The sequence below is a fragment of the Aplysia californica genome, unplaced genomic scaffold (assembly GCF_000002075.1).
Source record: "Aplysia californica isolate F4 #8 unplaced genomic scaffold, AplCal3.0 scaffold00481, whole genome shotgun sequence".
Taxonomy (NCBI): domain Eukaryota; kingdom Metazoa; phylum Mollusca; class Gastropoda; order Aplysiida; family Aplysiidae; genus Aplysia; species Aplysia californica.
The window spans coordinates 55,426-74,578 of NW_004797751.1; the positions used below are offsets into that span (position 1 = coordinate 55,426).

At 39.3% G+C, this 19,153-nt stretch overlaps 1 protein-coding gene across 1 annotated transcript in view; it reads left to right on the forward strand.

Moving 5' to 3' along the window:
• Positions 1-18,243, forward strand: part of LOC101856752 — a 20,705-nt gene extending 2,462 nt beyond the window's left edge. Inside the window, exons 3-11 of the mRNA XM_035971687.1 lie at positions 2,234-2,358; positions 3,300-3,520; positions 7,431-7,439; positions 10,597-10,693; positions 12,047-12,146; positions 13,494-13,655; positions 14,614-14,818; positions 16,837-17,122; positions 17,881-18,243. Coding sequence (XP_035827580.1) covers positions 2,234-2,358; positions 3,300-3,520; positions 7,431-7,439; positions 10,597-10,693; positions 12,047-12,146; positions 13,494-13,655; positions 14,614-14,818; positions 16,837-17,122; positions 17,881-18,110 — 1,435 coding nt within the window. The 3' untranslated portion in view covers positions 18,111-18,243. The remainder of the gene's footprint in view (positions 1-2,233; positions 2,359-3,299; positions 3,521-7,430; positions 7,440-10,596; positions 10,694-12,046; positions 12,147-13,493; positions 13,656-14,613; positions 14,819-16,836; positions 17,123-17,880) is intronic.
• The last annotated feature ends 910 nt before the right edge of the window (positions 18,244-19,153 follow it).

Sequence of the window (19,153 nt, forward strand, 5' to 3'; positions counted from 1 at the left end):
TGTGTGTGTGTGTGTGTGTGTGTGTGCATGTGTGTGTGTGTGTGTGCGTGTGTGTGTGCATGTGTGTGTGCGTGTGTGTGTGTGTGTGTGTTTATGTGTGCCTACTTAAATTTAACTTATTATCTCCAGCAGGCCACTCCCATAGGCTCACAGTTAGAACCGCTGGGCTGGCAGTGGCTCGGTATCCAGGTATATTCCTTTACGATGACTTCAACGTCAAATTATTTTTCGTCAGTTGTCAAAGATAGATATTTCTTTTAGTGGGAGCTGATTCATGAGATGAAGAAGTATCAAAATAGGTTCTCTTACTTCGATTTAGCGACCAATTTAGTGACCTACGTGTCATTTTAAAATTTTATACCGAAAAAGAACCCCGGTAGAGGGGGTTAATTTACTACCCCGCCCCTCCCCGGAGATCAAGAGATCAAGAGTTAATATTATGGTCACCTGTGTAAGAAAACCACTATACGAATGGTCACTTTCTTTTTCTCCCTTGCATATTTTTTACATTATAATGACATTGTGTAAGACATCGACCTGTCTAAGACAACTACTGTTCTCCTCAACTATTTCTTGTATAGTAAGTAATATACCAAAAACCTGTTTTTATTTCTCTAGCCTGTGACACACAAATTGAAGCAATCTTGTAAAAAATACCTTTCTTTTGCACTGATGAAGCAACTTTCAATTTGGCTGATTGTAAGGTATGTTTTGTTGTGCAAGGACTTATATTGAAAATTCCTTAAAAAAATTTTTTTTTTTTACGGTAGGCTACTCGCGAACTTGAAAGTAAAAACTTTTGTAAAATCTAAATGACGTATTCTAGAGTTGGTTAGGTGATGTCGTCTTTTTCATATTAAATGTTTGTTTGGATCTTATTTGAGTTTAACATTGGTTTGCTGATGTTGTCTTTCTGATATTAATTTCACGTTTCTTTTGGTTTTATTTGAGTTAACATTAGTTAGTTGATGTTGTTTTCTTTTATATAAATATAAATCAAGTATGTTTCTTTGGGTTTTATTCAAGTTAAATGAAGCGCTCGTCTTATTTTAAAAACAGTTCACAGACTACTTAAAGTTCCGCTTTGGAAAGGCACAGACTGCATTTATTTCTTTGAGCTGGATTTGGAGAACGAGGGATATCTCACTACGGACAAAGCTGAGAGTTTTCAACTCAAATGAGAAGTCAGTCTTGTTGTATGGATGTGAGACGTGGAACGCATCTCAGATGTTCATAAAGAGGATCCAGGTTTTCTTGAACAAGTGTCTGAGGAAGCTACTGAGGATCAGATGGAAAGACAGGATCACCAACGAGGAAGTATTAAGAAGAACGAGACAGAGCTCAGTCAGAGTTGAGGTGGAAAGAAGACGTTGGCGATGGATTGGACACCCTTTTACGAAGTCAAGCGGCTGCATAACAAGGAAAATGCTAGATTGGAACCCATAGGGTAAAAGATCAAGAGGAAGACCACATGGAACCTGGAGAAGAGTCACGGAAATGGATGTACAGAAAAGTGGGAAGACATGGAGTGACGTCAAGCGACTAGCCCAGGATAGGGAAAGGTGGAAAGTGTTTGTTCGTGGCCTATATCCTGATCCAGAGTGAGAAAGGCAATGATGATGATGACAGACTTCTTGTATACTTTTTATACTGAGCTGTAGGTCTTTGAATATTCGAATTTGTGTCCTATGCATATATGGCTACAAGTGTCTAGCCCCCTTCAGATGCTGGTCAGCGGAGAGAACCACAGTTATCATATAACGGATTTTTGAACAATGGTTTTGATTTGTGAAGGAGTTAGTCTGTAGCTCTGCCCTAACTCTTATTCGAATTGTTTAAATGTGGTGTCCATGGCATAGTGGTTACTAAAGTTAGGCTCTCAGACTCGAAACAGTAAGGTTGTGGGTTCAAATCCCACGAGGGGCAGGATGATGTGTCCTTGCAAAAGGTTTTTTAACACCAATTTTTCTCATGTCACCCAGGTGGGAATGGGTGCCCAGCTATAGGCTGCAAATGATGTTGTTAGTTTGTTAATGTTTGAGTGCTTAATAATCTTTTGGCTCTGTATGCTTCCCGAGAAGCCAAGAGTGTTTCTGAGTATTCTTGGGTCTTCTAGGGTAATAATAATATAATATAGTGTAACGCTCGAGAGCTTGCAGTTATGTGGCGATATATACTATGCAAATGCTATTTATTTATAATTAAATGTTCTATTTTTTTCCTGTCTCCTTAGGGCATTTATAAACGCTGGGTCCCCTTTGTCTACTATGTCAAATGTCTCTGTGTCGGGGAACTGCCTCAGCAACTTGAAGTATTACTACACAGCTTTACAGAGGAGGAAAGCTTGGGCATGGAAAAGTAAGTGACACAGTCGACATCTGAGGGGTTAGATGTGGTGTCAGTGGCCTAGTGGTTAGGCTCTCAAACTCGCAACCGTAAGGTCGTGGGTTTGAATCCAGTCAGGCGCCTGATGTTGTGTCCTTGGGAAAGGAACTTCACACGAATTTTCCTCACTTCATCCAGGTGAAAAAAGGTACCCAGCTTTAACAGTGAAAGATCTTGTTGGTTTGTTAGTGTTTGAGCACCTGAAATCTGCAGCTTGCACTGTATGCTTCCCGGGAAGCCGAGAATGTTTCTGAGTATTCTAGGGTCTGCTAGGGTAATAATAGAGGTGAAGCGTAAATGAATGTTTCTGTGTTTCTTTATTAACGAAATAACCAGTTGAAACCAATATGATTGCTTTAAAATCAGCTGCTTCTGTTGCATGCCGTGAACAAACGTATAATTGCTTGTTATCCAATCACTCTTATATTGTCACCACTAACAACAATAGTAACCTAACACCTAATTCAAATTTCTTTAAGGCTCAGCAAAGTATATGCCCGTTCCCAAAGTACTTTCTTTATGAAACTTTTCTTGTAAAATGGTAAAAGGTTAGAAAAACAAAAAAGAACTCATGGAAACTGTAGCTGAGAGTGCTAAAATACTCTCCAAGCCCTGACAATAGGATGAAAGTTCATGATACACTTTCCCAGGAGACCCAGTAACCAACTGTCCATTTTCTTGCTAATTTTACCTCTGACACTAGGCGACCCTTACCTCCTGCAATGGCAGATATCTCAACTATTTAATATAGATGGGCAATTTTTTCACCTTAAGTCTAAAGCAAAGCAAATGAACAAAAAAAAAAGCTTTAAGATAATACGAATAACTGTATATGTCCAAAAATCGAAGAGCGCCTGATTCCACCGTGTTGTGACATATTTTGTACTAAGTTCTCTCTTCTCTCTCTCTCTCAGTGTATGATGCTACTGGCAAACAGTCCTCGGGTGTGTTCTTGGGAGCCACGACCTGGACCGGCAACTACGAAGAATGTCTCGACCACTTCATCAACTACCAGCGCATCCGAGGCCTGAACCAGCGTCCAGAGAAGGTCACGGACGTTGGCCCAGTGACCCCTCATTACTGCAGCGTGCACATGACGCATGCCCCATGGATGCCACAAGTGATCGATGCATATGTAGGTAGATCAGTGGAATAAAGATGTTGTCTCTTGTATGGTGGGAAGGGATTGTTATAGAACTGGGTTTGCGAAAAAGAATCTAAACTACCCTAGGATCAGGAAGTGAAGGGAACACGAAAAAAAACCCTGAAGGCACTGGAATATCTCATATTCCCGTTGATTTCTAGAGATTGCAGTCTCTACTTACCATCGCTTGATTTTGAATTCCTTTTTTTTCTTTTTTCTTTCCTCTTATATATTGAGGGAAAATCAGTTTTAGAATTTAGCTCTTATGACAGGTCATGGAGGTGAGAGGAAAAATATTATGAAAAATTAGAGAAGTTTAAAACTCTTTTCACATTCGAATCTTACACTTTTGAGTGTTATTTAAATTAAACTTGAAAGCAAATGTTGTAAATTAATTGTTGTGAAATTATTTTTGCTTCAAGACTAAAACCACCCATATATAATATTGTCACCCTTGTGATAAAACCATTGAATTCTCAGCAGAGTAAATTTTACAATAGAAGCAAAAAATCTGTTCGATATTGCTATTCAGCAACATGGTGGCCGGTGGGATGTTTGGCTTTATTTCTAACATTCTAACATAAGAGCATTTCTAATCGAAATACAGACCTGTCTTTGATTAAGCATATGAACAGGATAATAATTACTATTAATTCATGAAAGTAAAATATTTGTTCTTGTTTTTGTGGGTTAGCCGGTCATATTGCAATGGTGACAATATGGACTAAAACAGATGGAAGTGTCAAACATTATAAGGCTCACCCTGTTTTACTAACCAATTGGTGTTATTTACATTTACGTAGGATAAGGCATGCGAGGGGAAAAAAGTCTTTGCTTCAAGACTGTTTACTTCAGTGTCTCAGCTGTGATTTTATGACTTTGTCGGTTGCATTTCTCTTTGATTTTTGCTTCTGTTGAAGTGTTATGATCTTATTCATGAATTGTGCAATTGGTATTGCATGTTCAAGTTCTCATGGGTGGTTGGAGGCTGCCACTAGTACAATTTACTTCTTTACCATTCTTGTATTTCAAAAAAAATTCTGTCTGTCAGTCTTGCTTTCTCCCATCGCTAAGTTATGTGTTGATGTGGTGATGTACTTCTCTTGATTCAAACTCAAAGCTCTCAAAGCTGAAGAACCAATAGTGGCTGGTTGATGGGTGCTCTGGTGTGGTTTGTTTCTTCTTTCCTATCAAACATCTATTGTTCTTATCTCCCCTTCTTCTTTTTCATGTTTGTTACTCTCTTGTGACACCTCTAATCTTCTGGCGCTCATATGACCTTATGCAGTTGCGAGCGCAGTAAAATCTCTACTAAAACAAAACTAAACAGAAGAACCAATAGCTTCCAGTTTAGTTTCCATGTTGAAAGATGTCATGGCGTTTAAGTTTAGTCTTTTAACTGTGGAAAAATTATATAATTTTAAAAAACATTATCACCCATGGTTTCTCTCTGTCCTTATCTTAGGATAACTGTGTCTTGAAATTGGGTATCATTTGCAATCTCTTGGATCTACTCTGATTACTGCTGTTTCACATCACTATGAATTATACTCCTATTTCAGAAGCATGTCAATGTGAGTTGAATTGGCAAAAAACGCCTGGGTTACTTTGCTTTATAAGCTTTAATGCATCCAATGGGGTTTCAAAAGACGCGTATGCCTTTCGACTTAAAGCTAATGTGCTTTGATCAAATTAAAATTTTTTAATACATACGCCTAAGAAATCAAGATGTGCTTTTTCAAGATATTATTTTGAAAATGTATGCTTTGTAGCTTGTCCTTCAGTGGGTTGAGGTGTTTGTTTGTATGTGGTGGTGTTTGGGATGGGAAGGAAGAGGGAGAAAGGGCTGGAGATAATAAATAACCCCACTCTTTCAGAAACCGCCCTTTCAGTGGCGAAATGTCAATAATGAACATCTCTGCTTGATGCACAAGTGTGACAATTAGTTTGGTGAATTGTTTGCCTTCTTCCTTCTGCTTTCTTATGGTTCGAAGTGAACTGGCATCTGTTGTAAGTGTAATGGTTAGGCTCTTTGACTTGAACTCAGAAGATGTGATTTAAATTCCTGAGGTGCAAAGTTTTTTAAAATCTCGTACAGTCGAATCTGCCATAAAAAAACCTGTACAAATGATCATTTCCTGCTCCTAAATTGTATATTTTTCAACGCATGCTGGCAGCAACTGGTAGGCTCAAGCAGACAACCTCTTAAATGATTTTGGGGAGGGGGGGGGGGAGACAGCTGAAGGCTATCTCGCTTATTAGCTCTTCAAATAAAATCCACAATCAAATGTGAGAAAAAAAAGTTTGTTTTCATAGATACGGTGCCATATTGGATTTTGTTGACATGTCTTACTTAATTAATATCGCACTTATTTTTCATGGAAATAAATTGGTTTTTTTGCATGCTTCTTGGCTAACAATAGATCTACAAAATCTGTGTGATTAATTTTTCCTAAACGTACTAGAAAGTTTTGAATGAATTTTTTCCTGAGGTTATAGTTTTCACATTTGCAAAAAGTCCGTGAAAATCCACCCTCGAAACACCACCAACAAAAAACTATTCTATGTATTAAAAATCCATCTCTCAGGTTTTTAGTATTACATCTTTTCTTCATTCTGTGAAAATTTTGTGAAGATTGGATAAAAAATTGGGGAGGTATATAAAAAAGTATATAGAAAAACCCTTTTCCGAGAAAATGGGCGATAAAGGAAAATAAAAGATTGACTTTATGAGGAAATGGTGGTGACAAACATGCCCGGTATGGGAACAAATAAGACTTTAGGGGGTTCTTGTGCAATGAAATAGTTGTAAGAAAGGATGAAGAAGCTCTAAATGCCTTCAATTTAAAATCTATAGTTTTGAGCCGAGCCGAATGTGGACTTTCGAAGTGCCCCCTCCCCCCCCTTTAAGAAATGTTTGTGGGGCATACGATGGCTACATTCTTTATAATCCTTAGTAGCCCTGGAAACATAAATAGCGCCTTGGCTCTTATGTGACCATAAATTGCATCAATAGCATTTGTGAGGCAGCGTGGTGGAATCAGGCGCTCGTCAAAATAATCAAAGTGAAGAAACTTGCATTTTTCCACAGGTTTGTTAATTTTTATCAAATTTTTGTTTTTTGGCTCAACACCTTTCATGCCTATTAAAGAACTCATTTCTGTGTGGATTTTTCTGAAAAGCGTTGATTTAAGGCACAAAAATATAACTTTTCAGTTTCCGTGGACTCTTAAGCTAAGGAAATAACTCATCTTTGGCGGCCAGTTTCTCTCTAATTTTACCTCTGAAAACAGGTGACCCCCACCTCGTTCTTTCGCAAATATCTCATCTTGTATTCAAGATAAATGGATATTGTTTTCATCCAAATAAAGACAAGAGAATAAGCTTTAAGGTGATACAAATAACCCTACATACCCCAATTGACGAGAGCCTGATTCCACCACGCTACTTCACATTTTAAGACGAATACTTTAACTAACAAAACCAAACTATTCCCTAAAAATTTGAGCTGAATTTACTTTCATCTAATTGGGAATTAAAAGTTTCTCTTCCAAATTGTTCACATGTTTTTTCGAAGTATGTTAGTGAAGCTTACTGTGAATTTGTGCTTCAGTCTTTTACAGTTTTCAATAATGTAATAATAATAATAATAAATTGTTTAATACTTGACGAAATGCTCAATGTGCATTACAATGAAGAAAATAGATAAGCAAACACATGCGGAATCTAGAGGAATTAAAAATACAACCTCTACTTGAAGAACTACACACAGTTCGACATACACTGGTACATTTAGGTTTTTGCAAGCTTGTTTTTGCAAGCTTGTTTTTGAAGCCGCTTGGGAGTTGCATCTTTTGGGATACTTGACGTTATAGGAATCTTGCTTTTTTTTCATGCACAGGATTTACAGGTTCGCAGCTGGTATCAGTTTTTGTTCTTCTTAATTAAAGTGCTTTTAGTCTTCTGTCTGTATATGTTCACGTCTGTGTGTCCCAGTAATTGCAATCGTTGCATTAGAAACCAACATAGATGAGGCTTATTTTTGTTGAAATGTGCATCCTCAAGTATAGTTTTTTCTTTTGTCTCAAAATTTGAGAGAATGTAGCTCTTGATATTGCACATTAGTGTTGATGCTGAAATGAAAAGAAAAAAAATCTACTTTGATTGAGTGTGCCTTCAGTATTATTGTTTGCATACACACACACACGCACACACACACTCACACACACACACTCACACACACACACACACACACACACACACACACACACACACTCACACGCACTCACACACACACACACGCACTCACACACACACACACACACGCACACACACACACACACACACACGCACACACACACACACACACACACTCACACACACACACACACAAATACTCAAGTAGCACATAATTTGTTGTTAACACTGCAAAACGCTCAATGGCTTTGTTTATATAATATGTGTATGCATGGCTCCACAGTTATTGTGTTACTGTGTTTATGTAGGTATGGGGATCAGTTTATATGTATGTCTTTTCATGTGTGAGGGAGTGTGAGTGTGTTCGTGTGTGTGTGTGTGTGTGTGTGTGTGTGTGTGTGTGTGTGTGTGTTCATGTGTGTGTGTGTGTGTGTTCATGTGTGTGTGTGTATGTGTTCATGTGTGTGTGTGTTTGTGTGCATTCATGTGTGTGTGTGTGTTTGTGTGCTTGTATGTGTGTGTGTTCATGTGTGTGTGCTTGTGTGTGTGCTTGTGCGTGTGTGTGTGTGTGTGTGTGTGTGTGTGTGTGTGTGTGTACTTGAGCGTGTAACCCCCCCGGAGCGGTGCCACTGACTGAAATGTCTTTAGGCCATTTCCAAAGGGGGGGACATTAACATCTCGAGTTTTTATGCACAGTAGAATTGTAATTGTAAATAGGCTGATACATCAATGTCATTATGCTCATAACTGTGCCTGACCTGCAACAGGGAACTGCTAATTTTTCTTTCCTAATCCTTACTATCGTCATTTTCCCTCTAATTCTTTTGTATGTTTTTCACACTTTTGTGACCCGTTATTTTTGGGGTGCCTTGATAGTCGAAGCTCACTTTGTTCTGTTAAAGCTAGAGAGGTGAGCAGAGTAAGTCTGATTCCCTGTAAGGACTTATCTGTTGACATCCACCCCTTGGTGCTCATATGACCTTATGCAGTTGCGAGCACAGTAAAACCTCTACTAAAATTAAAACTTGTGTGTGTATGTGTGTGTGCATGTGTGTTGCTTGCTCTTGATGGACATGTGCTGTGTAATATATTGCATGTCTTGACCTCATGCCGTGTATTTTATGTTGTTACTCTGCAGTTATCGTTGTGAGCCACTGACTGGTATGGCTTTTCTGTTTCCACTTTCTTATAAAGATTTCTTGCTGTTTATTTTCCTATGTTCCACATGCTTTGTAATAATATCTTTGTGACATTAAGCTTCTTCTGTTCACCTCTGTCTATAGTGTAATGCTTAGGCTCTCCGCTGTTACAGTGTGAGTGGTTGGTGGTTGCTCTGTTGTCCTTTGCTCCTTCTCTCCTGTCAAATGTCTATCATCCTTATCTCTCGTTCTTTTTTGTGTTTGTTACTCTCTTGAAACACTTTTAATCTTCGGCCGTTATATTACCTATTTGTGTTGATAGTACTGTAAAACACTTACTAAAACAAAGAAAACAAAGTTGATGCTCTCATGGGTTCAATTCCTTCTTTTGGAATCATTTTATCAAGCGTTTTTTGCTGGCAGGTGGTTGGAGGGTGCCACTGGTAGGTACTCCTCCTTTACTTTCCCTCTGTTGTTTCTGTCAGTCGGTCTTACTTTTTTTTAGCACTAAATGACCGTTATTGTGTGGATGTGCTTCCCTTTACTAAAAGAAACAAAAGAAACAAGCTTTTCTTGCTGTTTACTGGGATGTATTGTATTGTGACTTAAATTATGTCGTTGAAAGTGTAAAAGTGTCACAATCATTTACTCTTCTTCAACTAAAAAGACATGACTCTTAAGAGGTTTAATTCATTATCGTGGCTGTGTTTTTGTATTAGAAGTATGTCATTTATTTAAAATACTCCAGAGTTATAATCTTTTAAAGACTTTTTTATTGCATTAAAGTTTTACTTAATTTAATGCATGTTTCTTTGAAAGAAATAAAAATAAATCACACCTTTTTTTAGACCAAAAAAATGCAATTTTGCAGTTTTAAAGGACACTTCAAGCTTTGTAAGTCGCCAAACTTGGGCAGCCATCTTCTCAATGATTTTACCTCTGGCACCAAGCGACCCTGACCTCCTTCAAATCACAAGTATCTCGAATTCTATTCAAGATATTTTTGTCATCAAAAGCCAAACAAAGGAACAAATTTTAAGATTGTACCAATAATTCCAGACGCCTAAAAATTGACGTGCCTGAATCCACTGTACCATGACCCCCTTGGGCGGTGCTGCTGACTGAAGTGTCTTTAGGCCATTCCCAAATGGTTGGACCTTAACATCTTGAGTTCTTATGCACAGTAGAATTGTAAATGAGCTGATTCATCAATGTCATGCTCATAACTGTGCCTGAAGTGCAACAGGGAACTGTTGCTTTTTCTTTCCTAATGCTATCGTAATTTCTCCTCTACTTTTTTGTTTGTTTGTTACACTCTTGTGACCCGCTATTTCCGGGGTGCTTTGATAGTCGAAGCAGACTTTGTGCTGTTGAAGGGAGAGAGGTGAGATGAGAAAGCCTGATTCCCTGTAAGGACTTCTCTGTTGACATCCACCCCTTGGCGCTCATATGACCTTATGCAGTTGCAAGCGCCGTAAAATCTCAACAAAAAAAAACTACAAAAAACGTACCATGACACAAATGTTGTACAGTATGGGATGGATTAGCAAAAAAAAAGCAAGTATTAGATCTATGTCTTTTTCTTCATACAAACATAATGCAAGGTCTTTTGAAATTTTTGGTTTTGTTTGTTTTGTTTTTTTCGAGGATTTTGTATTACCTACACGCTTTTATAGTCCTAAGACGTTGAATGCTAACTGTGCTAACGTTTTTTTCTTTTCTCTTGTTTAGCAATTGCCCTTTCCAGTCCCTTACAGCCCCTTCATTGTGGATGTGTGTGTTCCTCAAAATTGCTCAGAGTTGGATATACATCAAATTGTGAATGCATGTGAGTCCTTGCTATGGCTGTTTTGTGTTTGTTTCAGTTTACAACCTACGTCTAGAAATGAACATGTTTCATTTTCTTTTTAAAATGAAAGTGTTTTACACCGTCATCAATACAATTTGGATCATTTAAGAGCTTGGCTTCCAACCCTGCCTGTCAGGGCCAACCCAGGCTTTGAGGAATACAACATCCCAGCAGAAAGACTGAGATACTCGATCAAATTTCTCCCCTCTCCGGAAACAAACTTAGGTCTCTTGCATGAGAAAGCAAAGTACCCTACTGCTACACCACAGACACTGATGTGGCTCTTTTGTGTTTGTCTGAGTAAGAAAATCTTGCCATTTTAGAGTTCTGTGATTAGAATTACAGCATTTTGGAGACAAGATGCATCGACCCTGTCTGTGAAGATCAACCTGGGCTGTGAATGATTTAACATCCCAACAGAAAGTGGAGATCTGGATTAAAATTCTTGTTTGTTGGGAATCAAACTCGCTTCTCCTGTGTGTGATGGTGAAACACCTTACGGTTACACCTAAAATGCAAATTTTCATTGAGAGACGGAAGCTGCAATAATTGTATCTTTAACTGTTGTAAAGCATAGTCACAACTTTTTGTCTTTCAGTGCAAGGAGACTATTCGTTTTTAATACAAAAATCTGAAAGCAAATTGAATACAACTGGGTGCCGTAGGAATTTGTAAATCATAGGAGCTTTCTGTTGGTGGAAGTCACAACTCAGAAATATTTTTGAGACTTTACTTTGTTTGAGAGATATCAATGAGATAGCTTAACAGCTAGAACAATCAGTTCAGTGTAATGGAGAGAATAGTTATCAATTTTCCAGTGTTCACTGCTTCTTCCATTTCTTTTTAGCTTTAGTTGTGTCTGAATCTTTTTACTCAGGTGAAATTTGGCCGTTTCCCAACTTACTTGCATTTTAAAAGTGTTTTCGCTCAAAAGGTTCAAAACTGTTTTCTTAACCCTATCCGTACATTGTGTTTTACTATCGTATCCATACGACGTGGGAAACTCTGTGCCATCACTGTCCAAAGAGGAAATTTACTCGTTAATTCGATCTGTACTCTTTGCATAGCAGTCTGTCAAAATAATTTTTGTGAGAAATACTGAAAGTTTTCAAAGAGATCTTCATACTAGAAGTATTCTAAAATGTGAGGAAAACAACCGCGGGGTTCAAAATGACCCCAGGGCGTACGGATAAGGTTAAAAGGTTTTATTCAGAAAATAACATTGCCTCTAGTATCAATCTTAGCCATTGCTTTTTTGCATGTATGTACAGCAAATAAATATACATAAGGATTTTGTAAAAAAAAATTCCTTTTTTTTCTTCTCTGTCTCAGTTTTGAAATTGGATTACAGTGGCGACAACATTACAGTGTCATCAGTAACGTGTCATCACCGTCGTCCGATCTCAGAGGATGTACCAGCTCTTCTGTCAGCGTGAGTCTGAGTCCTTCCGTGTTGATTATAGGACAAGTTGTGCTGTATAAGTGGATTATAGGACAAGTTGTGCAGTATTAGTGGATTATAGGACAAGTTGTGCAGCATTAGTGGATTATAGGATAAGGTGTATTGTTTATTAAATTGTAGGATAAGGTATACAGTATAATCAGATTGAAGAATAAGATGAACATTTTGATAGGATTATAGGCTCAGATGTACATTATTGTTTGATTGTAGGATAAGATGTACATTACTATTGTATTAAATAGTTTGTTTTAGTAGACGTTTTACGGCTCTTGCAACTGCATAAGGTCATATGAGCACCAGTGGGTGGATGTCAACAGAGAAGTCCTTACAGGGAATCAGGCTTACTCTGCTCACCTCTCTAGCTTCAACAGCACAAAGTCTGCTTTGACTATCAAGGCCACCCGGAAATAGTGGGTCACAAAAGTGTGACATACATACAAAAGAAGTAGAGGAAAATGACGATCGTAAGGATTAGGAAAGAAAAAGCAGCAGTTCCCTGTTGTAGTTCTGGCACAATTATGAGCATGACATTGTTGGATCAGCCCATTTATGATTCTACTTTGCCTTAGAACGAGAAATGTCCCTCCTTTGGGAATGACCTAAAGACACTTCAGTCAGTGTCTCCCCCCCGGGGGGTGTTTTAAATAGGATAAGGTGTACTTCATTGTTGGATTTATAATATGGTGTACATGATGCCAGGATTATAGGATATAAGGACAAAAGCATTATTATTGGATAAGATGTGTATTATTTTCATGAATTCATTTCTTTTTGTTTCACGACGAAGCAGCACTGCTGTAAATAGGTAATAAAAGAATGGCTGTCTGCCAGCCCCTTATCGTTTAATGATTGCAAATTGTATGGATTTTTGGGTGTAGAAGATTTACATACGCACATAAACAGTCAATCAGCGCCTGCAGTGATTGTCTCTTTCACATTAGATCCAGTTCTTCCAGAACTGAACCTTTAAGCATTTTAGTAAAAGTGTTACGGCACTTGCAACACAATTAGGTCGTATAAGTGCTGAAGATTTGAGGTGTAACTGGAAAGAAACTTGCTAACAAAAGAAGGGGTAAGGAAAAGATAAGAATGATAGATATTTGATAGGAAAGAAGGAACAAACCACACCAGAGCACCTGGCAATCACCCACAATAAACCTTAAAGCAGTAGGTTGCGAGTTCTTCAGTATCACTGCTGAGCTCCAAACACCACTTGTCATCATCTTAACTGAATAGGCCTAACTATTACTAAAAGAGGTGTATCATACTGTGTATTGTACTCTGCATTCATTATCTTTTTTGTCTCACTACCTCCAGGATCTTCTTATTTCTTCTCCTGACCCTCGTCGTCTTGGGAACAGCTTTCGACATATTCCGACGGCGCCGCAAGCTGAGAGTAAAGTATGGGCCTGAGATCACCATTGGTTACGACGAAGAGACGGATAAGTTTGGCGTCCTAAAGATTCTGCTGACACCCAGGTATTGATGTTGGGAAAGTTATAGCAAGCGGTTTTCCCAAAAGTAATAATAATAAAACAGTGAAAATAGGATGCAATGAACTCGGATTCAAGAAAATGAGACAGATTCCCTGGAGGGGGGGGGGGGTGGGGAAGGAGGGGGTTGTACTTATTAAAATCTACAAAGATGTCTCAGATCACATAGAGAAGCAAACTTGGATTCAATGAAGTCGTTTGTCGGGTAACCCCCCCCCCCCCCCCCGCGTTGATGTGGCTTCTCCCGCTGCAGAGCGTGATACTCTCTACTCTATTCCAAGGGACCATCGACCACACATGCGCCATGGATCATCACACGATAAGGTTAGCCTATTGTATACATCTTATGCGACCAGTCAGAAGCCTTCTTTCACACCAGTGCATGCGTTGATGACATGCGCATAAGACATGATGTGTCCTGGCGTGTGCTGAGGTTGGGACAGGCTGGAAACGACAAATAAAGTTTTTGGGACACCTGAACAGACATAACATAAAGGTCTTGAACATCTAGCTCTCACTGGCAAAATTGAAGGCAAATGAGGAAGGGGTAGGCTCAGAGCAACCTACTTAGGGAACCTAAACAAATTGGTAACGAGGAAAGATCAGGGAAATGTAGAGCATCCGAACAAAGGAATGAATGGAGAACCTTGATCGCCGATGTCTGTCGCAGATCTGGCACTGGATGGTGATGATGTCCCACGTTCCGCAATGAGAGGTTTGAGGGTATTATTAGATATACTACACCAAATCCAGCCACACTTGATGTAATTTTGTTTTTTTGTTAGATAATCTGATGTTATAACGTTGAGTGTCCTTGAGTGGGTTTAGAAAAAGTTTGCAAGTTTACTTACTTAGAGAAACAAGGACCAGCTCGATGTGATCTTCCTGATGCATGAAGAAATCAGGGGGTTGAACTTTATTGTTGCTATTTCTTTTTCATCCAGGAAAAGAAAAGGTCGTCGTGGGACGTTGTCTTCCTCAGAGCTCCTGGACAGCACCCTGATCAAGGACACTCAGCTGAACGGTAGCTCGACGGACCGCCACACCTCCTCTCGTCGACGGACTGTCTCAGAATGTGCCTCGGGAGATCCGGCCACAAGGCCACTGTTCCAGCGCATGTCTAGTGCCCCGGCCCACGCGGATCTGCAAGTGAGGGCTTTTTTTTTTCTTTTCAGTCCATGTCCCATTTTTAGGTGCCATACCCATGATCCTGATGGTTCCTATAGGAACACATAATGCGGAAAGAAGCATTAGAGAATATTGTAACAACAGGCAAGTTTGATGGAAAGAGAGGCAGAGGCAGACAGAGGGAAAAGATACTGGACAAGATGACAACATGGCTAGGAGCAGCAAGAACAACAGACACCATTGCTGCAGGGCAAGGCAGAGTGAAGTGGAGGTCCATGATTGCCCACGCCAGTCGGCAAGGCACCGGATGATGATGATGAGTTGTCATAAGAACTGCATTTGTCGATTCTTAATTGTTTTTGTTAGTTACTGACCCATATAGGCCTCCTCAGTATTTTATTAATCTAATTAATGCAACCGGAGTCGAGAAATTGTGCTTATTTTAATTCATACATTCATCACTTCTTTATGGGACAGTTCCCTGCTCTTTGATGAAAAAACATAATACTCTGTACCAACTTGATACTGCAACATGCAGATTAACCCTATCCGTATGCCTTGGGGTAATTTTGTACCCCTGGGGCTGCATTCTTCACATTTTAGAATACTTCTAGCGCGAAGATCTCTTTGAAACTTCCTGTATTTCTCAAAAAATCATTTTGACAGACTGCTGTGCAAAGCGTACAGATTCGATTAACGAGTAAATTTCCTCTTGGGAAAGTGGTAGCACAGAGTTCCCCATGTCATATGGATACGATAGTAAAACATGAAATACTGATAGGGTTAAATAGCCGATGGAGAAGCAACTGGTTTTTATCGAAGTTCTGCCTTCTTGTGGAGATTTCTTAAAAAGTGTTTTTTACACCTTCATCGACACAGTTTAGATTACTTTTTGTGGAGACAGAACCATATTATTTTTGGGATATGAAATGTATGGATGATAATCCTCTGTGTGCGGCAGCCACTTTTCTCTGAATTTTTCCCGAATTTTGGAACTTATTTTATGGTTCAAACTCTCTTTGTACTTTTGCCCTGAGTTTTAGGCATTTATTTCCCCTGTCGACAAGTATGAAATCCTCTCATTTCTTGAAGTTGTGCAACAGTAGAGAAGCCATCTCTCCTTGTGAAAATCATTGTACCTAAATTACAGTTTAGGTCAACCCTTACGAACTTTTGTGTTTATTTTGTTGTGGTTTGTGCTCTCAGATAAAGGCACATATGGCTACTTTAACTAATTATTTACTTAGGCACGCCCTCAAAAGCTATGCTTTACAGCACAAATGTCAAACTCAAGGATCATGGGCCTCATTTGGTGTGGTGAACAATCATATCTGGCCTGTGAGAGAATTTAAGGTAGTCCATTTTGAGAAATTCTATTACTCAGAACCTCACACAAAACATAAACAAACTTGTTGCCAGGAAAAGTTACCAAAATTTCAACTTTGACCAACAGGTGTAAGGGGGAATATTGGTTTGTCTTGATTTATTATTACATGTATTTTAACTTTTGTTTGTTTTAATACATATCATTCTTTATAAAAGATTTAGTTTCCCCACTGTTCAATGAGTGTTTATCCAGTTCGCCCTGCAAGTGTAACTGTAGTTTGGCCCCCAAAGTGAATGAGTTTTACACCCCTGTTTTAAAGTCATTGACCCTTTGTGTAAACAGTGCTAAAGTAAAACTGTTCTGTGTGAGCACTAAATCATGCTCAATGCTTTTAGGGAATCATTTTTACAGACACTGGCGTTTGTGGTATTGTAGTTATGCTCCCTGTCATTACATGCAGAAGACATGAGTTTGAATCCTGTGTGTGGAAGAATTTTTTTTAGAGCCTCTAAGTCTTTCTTTCTGCTGAGACAATGTATTCCTCTCAGCCTGGGTTGACCCTGATAAGCAGAGTTGAAGCCCACTTCCTAAATGATCTAAATGAATTATGTTGATGGAGGACATGAAACCCCTTTTTTTTTTTCAAAAAGAAAGAAAAAAAATCTGTAGACAGCGTGATTCATATAATTTATCCTTTTGGGTTATTTACCAGGACATCCCAGAAGACATTGAGATAAAAACGCTGTCAGAGCGCGTGGTCAGTCCAGCGACCGCTGCGCTAGGTTCCGGCTCAGTGATGAGCGATGATGAGTCAACGGGTTTCTCGTCTGACCCGAGTGTGGCAGAGATAGGGGAGAGCCGGGGCAATGTGCCTGCGCTGTCAGACTCTGACGGCAGCTGTAGCCCTGTTCCATGTGAGAGAGAAGCTGGATATAATCGGAAGGCCAGTATTATTGAAGTGCGGCCGTCTCACCGAGTGAAAAAACTCACTTCTTCGGGTATGTGTTGATCTTCGAGTACGACGTGTTGATGGTTCTGTGTGTTGTTGTCGTTGTGTTATTGTCATCAAGTTAAGGTATCACTGTGCCATCTGTGGGTGGTTGACGGGTGCTCTGGTGTGGTTTGCTCCTTCTTTCCTATCAAACTTCTATCGTCCTTGTCTCCCCTCCTTCTTTTTTGTGAATGTTACTCTCTTGTAACACCTCTAATATTCGGCACTTATATGACCTCCTTGTGTTGCAAGTGCCATAAAACTCTTACTAAAACTAAAGTAAACTGTGTCATCTTGTAGATTTTTTTCTTCAAATTGTTGATGTGTCTCAGTGTTGTTGTCAGTGTATTGATGTGATGATTGTTGATGTTTCGCTGTGTCCCGTTGTTGTCTTTCATTTCATGATATCATTGTTGATGAAACAATACAATGAGAAATACTGAGTGAATCTTGGTATTATTGTTGTTGTTGTTTTCACAGTGTCATAATGAAACAACACAATCAGGTAAACTGAGCTGAAGTTGGGGGACTTCCACAGTTTGATTGTTCTTTGAAACTGCAAATTTATATTATTTGTGCCTTTGATCGTCAGTTTGGAATTTTAAAAAAAATGTATACATATAAGGTGTTGAACCAAAAAAAAGAACTCCTTATAAATTGCCCCAATGGGCTGAAAATATCGGTCTCTTCAAATTAATTATTTTGACAAGCACCTGATTTCACCACAATGCAACTCATATTTCTTTTTTTTTTAAAATTTTGCAGAAAACCTGTTCACAGATCTGCTGCTTTCGTTTTCGTTCCGGAAGAACACACGACACATCCTGGCTGAGGGCTCAGGGGACACGCTGTTCTGCCTCAATGGTGTCCGTGTCCTCAGCATTACCTGGATTGTACTGGGAAATGTCTATGGAATTATCTATCAGAATCCTGCAGTTGTAGGTGGGTGGGCTTTGCATGTTTGTGTGTCTGACACATTTCTCTTTGAACAATAGGGGGCTTTCATGGTCTGTCTAGTGGAACTTTGTCCGCCTCTCATTCAGTCAGCCTCAACCCTGATCTCATGGTAAGTAAGATCGAACACCTAGCCTTCTCGGGTAGGGGCAAACAAATTTTGGTGGTCCTGTGTGCAAGCTGCGCTCATTAAAGATCCCTTGGTGGTCCAAAAATTGATAAATGTAGGCTTCGGTCATCATTTGGGCAAAAGTCAAAATTAATTCATACCAAACTGAAAATGTTTAATGTGTCATGTGCGCTCAAATGACCTTATGCAGTTGTAAGCGTCGTAAAACTATTGCCAAACAAATATCTTTGTACAATATTGCCTCACCATTCCTCTCCCCCTGCTGCTTTCCTTTTCCTGAATCACATTCGACACGTCCTGGATTGTACTGGGAAATGTCTATGGAATTATCTATCAGAATCCAGCAGTTGTACGTGGGTGGGCTTTGCGTGTTTGTGTGTGTGGCGCATTTCTCTTTATACTCTAGGGGGCTCTCGTGGTCTATCTAGAGGTACTTTTTTCGTCTCTCATTTAGTACTGTCTTGCAGTCACAACCCTGATCTAAGTGTTCTAAGGGTAGGTAAGATCAAACACCCAGCCTCCTCGGATAAGGGCGAAAAAATTTCAGAGGTTCTGTGTGCAAGCGGCACACATTAAAAATCCCTCAGCATAACCTGGATTGTACTGGGAAATGTCTATGGAATTGTCTATCAGAATCCAGCAGTTGTAGGTGGATGGGCTTTGTGTGTTTGTGTGTCTGGCACATTTCTCTTTGTACAGTAGGGGGTTCTCGTTGTTTATGTAGAGGTACTTAGTTTACCTCTCTTTCAGTGCTGTCTTTCAGCCACTATCCTGATCTTAGAGTAGGTAAGATCAAACACCTAGCCTTTTTGGATAAGGGTGAAAAAACATTGGAGGTCTTGTGTGCAATCGGCGCACGTTAAAAATCCCCTGATGGTCCAAAAATCCATAAGAGTTAGCTTCGTTCGCCACCCAGGCAAAATTCAAAATTAGTTCCTACCAAACTGTTTATGC